Consider the following 8581-nt stretch of genomic DNA (forward strand, 5'->3'; position numbering starts at 1 on the left):
TGAGCACTCATACAGCGTTATTATTAAATATAAATGACACTTTCTGAGCAAAGAACATTTAGGTAAGAGCTAAAAGTAAGTTTTTTTTAACTCAAAAATGTTTTTTTCTAACTGTGATTTGATCATTTTAATACCACACACACACACACACACACACACACACACATGAAGTTGAAGTCCTAAATGCAGGTGCTGTACTCTCACAGCCTCCACTTTACGAAGACTGATGCCCCTACAGTGCTACATGGTGCACCTTAGCAGAGTCAGCAGCTTGTAGACTGTTTTCTAACAACTTAAAGATGGAAAAATCACTATCGTGTGACTCCACTGTGGTCACTAATGATGCAAATGATAATCCAAAGTCCAACACCTAAATTTACTACTAGTATTGAGTGCCAATTATATGGGTATTGAATGAGTGAATAAGGGAGTGGGAGCCTTAGTAACCACCTAGTGAAACCCTAGCAACCACTAACAGCCTCTGCATGGTAACCACCATTTAAAAAAAAACTGTGAAGCAACACCTGGGCATCATTTTGAAAATCAAACCAGAGAGTTTTGTCCAACATTTTGACTATTCGTTAATTGATACCAACTCTCCATTGGCTGAATTGGGTCCTGCACTCAAGCTGACGTTGATGAAGGAGGGTCAAACACCTGGGAGTTGTAGTTTATTGTTTGACAAAGCTACAGAGGAACTGTGACTGTGACCAATTTATCTTCCCTCCTTAACTCCCAGTAATCCTGTATATACGTCTCATCACGTGGTGCGAGCTTTAAGGTGTGACTGATTTATTAGTTCATGTAGTTTGTATGTAAATGAAGCAGAAATGGAGCACCTAGCATGAGGCGAAGCCGTGAAGTATTTCAGACAAAAGGGGAATAGTTAAAATCACTTAAAATGGCACATAATGACTACTGCGATCCATTGTGTCAGAGGAACTTTTGATTCAGTTAAACTGCTAAAACAAGAAGCTTTCACGCCCAAACAATGGACTCCTTTTCTTAAACTTTGCACTCGACAAGTGAGGAGCAAATTGTGCATTTGTGTGTGTGTGTGTGTGTGTGTGTGTGTGTGTGTGTGTGCGCACGCGTTGTGTGTGCGCGTGTACGAGTGCGCACGTGTGTGCATGTGACCCCCCCTCCCCATGTCCAACAATCACCCTGACGCATACCACCCTTTCTCTCCTCAAATAAAAACAGAGTAAAAGGAAAAGAGAAATCATCCACTGTTGAAGTACTTTTACGAGATCCTCCTCTAAACAGAAAAAGGACTAAGTATCCATGGGAATCTTAGCACGTTAGGGAGGCCTTTCTCCCTTCCTCTCATCCGCTCTCCCCCGCTGCACCCATGGACCAATGCAATTGTTTATTTTCTCCTATTGAAGCTGCTCCATTCACTGGCTCTCACATTTACTCTGCTCAATTGGAGTGAGACAGCACTTATTCGAGGAGAGGAATGTAGCGTTCCACTGACAGAGCAGCAAGAATGCAGGAGAAATAATTAAAACTTTTCCAAGGAAAAAAAAAAAAAGGTACAGCTGAGCGCGAGGGGAGAACGACGTCGAACTGAACAATGAGGACTGACAGGATTTTCTGCTGTGATGAGTATATCCACACATCACCTTGACACTACAAAGTAGAGGAGTGTTTGAATAACCCAATGCTGCAGAATGGCGCAGGGATCCCATAAGGAGGTCATTCATTCGCTGCGCTTTCTTAACTGAAACTCCTCCGCAGGACAATGAAGCGCTCTCCGGCCTCTTGTAAGACGCGGCCTGTTCTCCAACCTCACTTTTCCCGGCCCCCAACAACAATAGTATACGAGCTGGAGCACGGAGTTTATTCCTCCTGAGGTCCATCCTGCCTCCAAGAGGTCGTCGTAATGACACTTTCCCTCCCTGCGACAATGGCCACGGCTGTCAAAGCCTCCTCTGTCCTGTCAGACTCTATTTATCTTTCACCTCTGAGACATGAAACAAAATCTGATAAATGCTCCTGCAGCAGAGGGAAAAGAGTCACATCCAGACTGCCACCGGCACCGTATTAGATAAACATGACCGCTGATGCACAATGCAGCAGTTTCCAGTTGCGTCAGCTGGTTCTCCAGGGTGGATTTTTCTTTGGCGGTATTTACAGTGCAGGCCTGGCAACTCAGAAAGAAAAGCAACTCGATCTGCATGTCACTCTTTCACTCACATCTTCTGCTGCCACAGCCCACAGGATATTCAAGCAGCAACAACTCTTTTGTTCTTTTTGAGGTTTTAGCTGCGAGTTGCCATGATAACAAGTCAATTTTGCACCTATTTTTTTGCAGCATAAAGGCTTTAAGGTCTGTACAGTTTGCATGCCCTGCTTCCTCAAACACTCAGTTCAGATAAGAGGAAAAAACTTGAACAGGCAGAACGGGGAAGAAACTTCAGGAGGAGAGACAGAACAGACAGACAAGCAGGTGATGTCTTTTTTACAAAGTAGACAGAAATGAAAATAGAAATTATTAACCCGATGCAGTTTTACAATCTGCTGCAGAGACAGTCCTTCAACGGCGTCTACAAATAATAAAGCGGACCTGCAAGCAGAAGGTCACCGGGTCAAATACCCGGTCTGACAGGTAGAAGTAAGACATGTATAAAAGAGTGTGCATCCTCTGTGCTTAAAGGGATGAAGCACTGTTGAGCAGAGACACATATAGACTCCAACTGATGTCTGCATATTTTATATTTTCAGGTGCAGGAAGTTTACAGTGTTTCACTCTGAAATCTCTGCTGTGCTTCCATCATGAACTACGACCTACCGAGAGGCTGCAGGATGTCGATCAGACTTGTCTCGAAGTGGCAGTTTTGAGGATGTAGCAGAAGAGTGAACTGGTATTTACTTATTTTTACTATTTCTATAAATGCTGCTGTAGTGAAAAAATTTCCCCTTGGGGATTAATAAAGTAACTACCTACCTACCTACCTACCTACCTACCTACCTACCTTCAAAATTAAACAAAATGTGGTGATACAAGAACTTTAAGTTGACAGAAACAGAACATTACATGCAGGAGCTTGTGGGTTTAAAAAGAAATCTAAATCTGCATTATAAAACAAAATCAATAAATAGTCTCATGAGTAAATATTAATAGATTATAAAATTCATGTTAAAACACTAAATCTGATTTCCAGCATCGTACACTTGCCCCTGCCTGGTTTAAACCAGAATCACGTCTTCTTACTGAAGAAAAAGAAACTGTTTCTTTTGAAGAAGATCACTGACATTTGCTCGAGAGCCACAGTCGGTCTGACTTTAGGTAGGAGGTCAGCATATGTGAAACACAAGTAAATCTTACCTGCCCCCTACTGGTCAGATACAGGTAATACGCGATGAAACACTTTTCTGTAGCAGGTCATGAAAAGCAGTTCAAGGGAGGAATCTGTCTCCATGTATGTTGATGATAATGATGTAGTGATTAGTGAGAGTAAGTATCTGCTAAGTAGCCAAATTCACTAACATACATATATATATGATGAAATACTGATACCTTATTTAGCAGGGAATTTATGAAAAGATCAAAATGAAAGAGTTGTTCTTCAAAAGATTGTACTGGTTCTCTGTGATAATGATATGATGATGTTCACCTCTGTCAGTATGGTTTTCTGCCATGTCCTGTTGGTCCTTCTCATTTTCTCCTGGTCACCTGCTCCGGCTTTCTGCCGCTTCCCTTCAGTGGATTTTCAGTTGGTTCCTCAGTAAGTTTCGATGTACCAGCATGTGTTTGTTTGGTTTTCTTTGGTTGAGCTTTTTTTTTTTACTTCTTGGATCAGCGCTAACTTGGTTTGCTTTTTGTTTTTCTGTGACTTAACGCACCTTTGTGGGAGATCAGAAAGTTGCATTAAAATAAAATATATTTGTTGAGTGCTTAACATAAAGGCCTGACTTTTAGCCTGCATATAAATTCAGTGAGTTTATTTTCTGAGGTAGATGGACAAATATACATTTTAGACAACCAGCGTTGGTAACTTGTCCCATATTGTCCCACATTGTCCTTTACGAACAAACTCTTTGGCCCACATCTGGTTTGTTACAATCTGGTCACCCTAATAATGCTGCATTATAATAATCGAGCATCATACTATTGTTTTCTAATCAATAATTAAATCAAGTCTTTTTGAAGTCACTTGAACGAGGTAAGAGACGTCTTCAGAGAGGAAGTCATCACAGACACCCACTTAGTGCAGAAAGCGCTGAGAGACAAGAGGAAGAGAACTGAAAAAGGACCCGTGTGGTTTTGTCTTGCGATATCAAGTCGCTGCATGTTGACATAGTTTAGGTAAACCAGCCTGCCACAGTTCACCAGCTGCACTGCACATCTGCTCAGTGATCTCTCACAATGGACGACTACGTTGCTTTCATAGACTACAACTACTACGCCGACAACTTCACTGACAACGGGTCAGTCAGTATCAGTTTCCCTCTGGACTGCTCCGGCTCACACCTTCACGGCTCCAACATCTTCCTGCCCATAATCTACTACCTCATATTCTTCTCTGGATTCCTGGGCAACCTCTTTGTCATCTTAGTGGTGGGCAGCAAAGGTAAGCGAGGCGGTCGTCTGGTGGACACCTTCGTTGTCAACCTGGCCCTGGCAGACCTCATCTTCGTCCTCACGCTGCCTCTCTGGGCCGCCTCCGCCGGCCAGGACGGCTACTGGAACTTCGGGCCGGCTGGGGGCTTACTGTGCAAGCTGAGCAGCTACGTCATCGCCGTGAACCGCTTCTCCAACATCTTGTTCCTGACCTGCATGAGCGTCGACCGCTACCTGGCCATAGTGAAACTGATGGACTCGAGGTACCTGAGGAGAAGCCGGTGCATCCACGGCACTTGTGCTGCAGTGTGGTTGACCTCCCTGGTGCTCGGCATCCCGTCTCTGGTGTACCGGAGAGTGGAGTCCAACAGCGATGGAGTGTCCTGTTTGGAAGACGACTCCTCAGCTTTCTTTCTCTGCATGAGCCTGACCATGGCGTTGCTCACCTTCGTCATCCCGGTGTTGATCATCATGCTCTGCTACGGCACCATCATCATGCACCTCAATAAGCACTGCTTCACCGCCGGAAATCCTCGAGCCGAAGCCCGACGCAGACACTCCGTCAAGATGGTTCTCTGCATCATCGTGGCTTTCATGGTGTCCTGGCTTCCCTTCAACGTCTTCAAAACCATCATAGTCGTCTCGCAGATCTCGGAGGCTGAACTCAGCTGTGAGACTCATTCGTGGCAAAGAAACGGGTTCCTCATCTCCTGCTGCTTGGCCTTCCTCAACAGCTGTGTGAATCCGGCCATTTACTTCTTCCTGGACCATCACTTCCGAAGGCGAGCGCAGATGCTGTTCATGAGCTGCGTGGGAAGGTCGAAGTTACCGCAGAGCTACAACTCTTCAGCGTCGTTCACCAACGGCGGCACCTCTGAGAGCTTCGCAGCAACAAGTGGGAGAAGTCAGCTTCAGATGCTTCAGTAGGAAGAGGACAGATTATTATCTTAAACTGTGAAGGTGGTGAAATCATTATTTTATTATCCCCTTGAGATTTCCATATTGATTTATTTTGTATTCAGTTCTTCAAATATCGTGTCTCATTCTTCTTCTTATAATAAATCATACAGAAGTTTGCAGCCAGTATCCACCGATATTTCATTTGTTTAAAAACATTTTTGTATTTTGCATTAATGGAGTAGAGTATTAATTGTATTCATTTCAAGGGTCAAATATTTGTTAACAGTTGTAATAGGTTAAGAAATTGTAATATAATGATGTAAATAGAAACTTTTCTGACCATTAATCTTGTTATGAAATGTGTTGTTATGATTAAACTGCATTTTAAAATTGAAAGTTTAGAAAAGTATTTTTCTGTGTTAAAATGTTCCAGTTGTTTTGTTGTCAATTTGACTACAATAAAACGGGGTTTTTTTTGTTAATGATGATGTGATATTATCATTTAAAGGTTGCCAAAAACACCAGTAAACTGAAGAATTTATGATCATGTTTTAATTGTATTATTATATAATAATATTCTTCAATTTAACAAAATTGCTCACCCAACTTTTGGCACATTTCACCGGTATATTCATAACTGATTTAATTGTATTATAATATATAAGTAAGAGCACATGCAAACATTTATAGCAAGCTTTTCCATAACTAAAATCGAGAAAACAACCTTCACAGTAAAGCAAGTTAAATTTGAGCAATTGCACATTTACATTATGTGCAATATGGCAAGTTTCAAGTAAGTTTGGACCGACATTAGTTTTGTTGCTGTTCAAACATACAGAGAAGCAGACACAACTGCAGCTTCATCAAAACGTGTGCAAACACAACAGTCTTATTTTTATCTGAACTACATTTAAGTATTTATATATACACCTGTTGTTTGTGTAATATTTTGTGACTGATATTCAGCAGCAAAAGATTCCTTCCCCGTAAATGGAAATAGTAATAACAAAAAGTAATATTTATCCAATTGTAAATTATTAAAATCTCCAGTGCGGGACTGCTCGGTGTAGCTGTATGAGTCACCATGTTTTACACAGTAATTATGAGTTTTAAAAATACACTAGAAATGTGTGACCTGTTTTTCACTAGACTGAAATTAAAACAGTCTGCTTTGCTAAAAAGACAAAAGACAAATATTTGTATTTGAAAATGCTGAGACACAAAAACTAAATATTTGTGCATGTTTTCAGAATATTAATTAGCCATGCATCTAATTACGCAACAGTGTTTTAAAAAACAACTGTACTTCTCTGATGAAGGCAATGAGACATATTTCACGAAAAACAGCAGCTGGGTTTAATAAAGGACTTCACCTTTCTCTCAGGGTTTATTTTGTCTTTTAAGTGTTTCACTTTGTGCACTTTGTGTTTAGTTTCACCGACCTCTTGTTATCACAGAGTGCAACCAGAGGACAATGAATACAAAAAAAAACACACACACATCATGCAGGCTCCTCTGCAAAACTCCATTAGATACGTGAAATATGAGGTAAATCCTAGAAAACACCAAAAAAGGGAAGATGAAAATGAGAAACTTGCACTTAATCAATTGAGGAGACGCTGAACTGACAGTGACTGCAACAGGAAACAACAGAGTGGAAGAGGGTGGAAATTTTCACATGCATTTTGAAAACACCTTCAGACCACAAAAAGTCACCAGCTGGCAGGGAGGTTCACATTAAAAGAAAAAAGAAGCTCCCAAGGACATGATGCACATCTTACAAGTTAACATCTGACATGTGCGAGGTCTCTTGGGAGGAAGTGAAACCCTTTCTAACTTATTCCTGGTCTCTTTGTGAAAACCTGTTTTTTCAAAGAAATATGGCCACTCAGACATTAAGGTAGCCCTCAGTGCCTCCCTTCTCAGAATACAAAGGCTTTCTCATGATTGTGGAGGGGAAGTCAGGTATATGAAAGTTCAAATGTTCATGTGTGCCCAGTTGTTTTTCAGTTCTATGTGTGGTATGAGTCGAGTGGTTTTAAGACTGAGAAAACCATGTTTGGAGGTGCAAAGTGCTCACACTGCTTCAAGAAGTAGATGACCATCTTTTCTCACAATAGATATTCTGCTGTGCTATCAGTTCAAACAGCAGTGGTGACTCTGATCGGGTCTTACGTTGACATTTATTTTCTTTAAAGACTGCACATGCATGTGAAGTAAGAACAGGTGCGGAACGACTATTTTAGCAGAGCAGACAAATCTTCCCTATAAATCTTCATCTATATTTACAGTGATTTCTTATTTAGAGCTTCTTTTTTTTTTAAGTGCTTTGCAAAATGTAGAGGAAATGTTCACTGTCTATTTCAAACTTGACATCTTTAATTTTGCATTCATCAGAATGAGAAAACATTAATTTTCAGTGGAAATAAATGAGCGGTTTGTAACTTCAGACAACTTTTAAGGTAAATTTAAACGAATCTTGTCTATTCGTGGTAGAAGTATGCTTCTTTTTGTGGATTGCAGTTTCAACCTGAGAACAGAGTCGTTCACAACACACACACACACACACACACACACAGATGGCAGCAGAAGTGGCAGGCGCTGCTGCTCTTCTGAAGTTTGGAGAATTGGTCAAGAACATGTTGTCATACTTGTATTTGTTAACCTTTACATGCAAAGTTTTACATTCGCTATTCTCAAATCAACTCACTAATTCAACTTATTTTAATCCACATTTTGGTCAATCTTAAACACTTACCCATTGACTGACAAGTATTAATATATTTCATATTACTTTAGCATATTTTATTTAATTTGATCTGTCATTTAAAACATTTGAATTTTATCTATAGCAAAAAAAGTTATGTTAGAAATGAATTGACTCCTATGAGTGGGACGGCTGGATCATTATTGTGCCAGCCTGCCACACACAAAACGAAAGGTGAGACCTGGTACGCAGACTTTCTCAGCGGCAGAGCTTCTGTTGCTGGTGATAGTGCGACCACAAATTTGTCATTTTCTCACTTGCTTCTCTTTGTCAGTTTTGGAACAAAACCAGTCATCCTCTTTGACTCATGAATTTGCCCTCAACTTGCAAAATATACAGTTCAACGA

At 40.8% G+C, this 8581-nt stretch overlaps 1 protein-coding gene across 1 annotated transcript; it reads left to right on the top strand.

Moving 5' to 3' along the window:
* The first annotated feature begins 4236 nt into the window (after positions 1–4236).
* Positions 4237–5929, top strand: gpr25 (G protein-coupled receptor 25). The gene has a single exon (XM_069151250.1). It carries the CDS (start codon positions 4373–4375, stop codon positions 5492–5494), a length of 1122 nt encoding a protein of 373 aa, XP_069007351.1. The 5' UTR covers positions 4237–4372; the 3' UTR covers positions 5495–5929.
* Positions 5930–8581: the final 2652 nt, after the last annotated feature.

Source organism: Embiotoca jacksoni, unplaced genomic scaffold (assembly GCF_022577435.1).
Source record: "Embiotoca jacksoni isolate LCO1_2020_lvr unplaced genomic scaffold, fEmbJac1.0.p SCAF_1, whole genome shotgun sequence".
Taxonomy (NCBI): Eukaryota; Metazoa; Chordata; class Actinopteri; family Embiotocidae; genus Embiotoca; species Embiotoca jacksoni.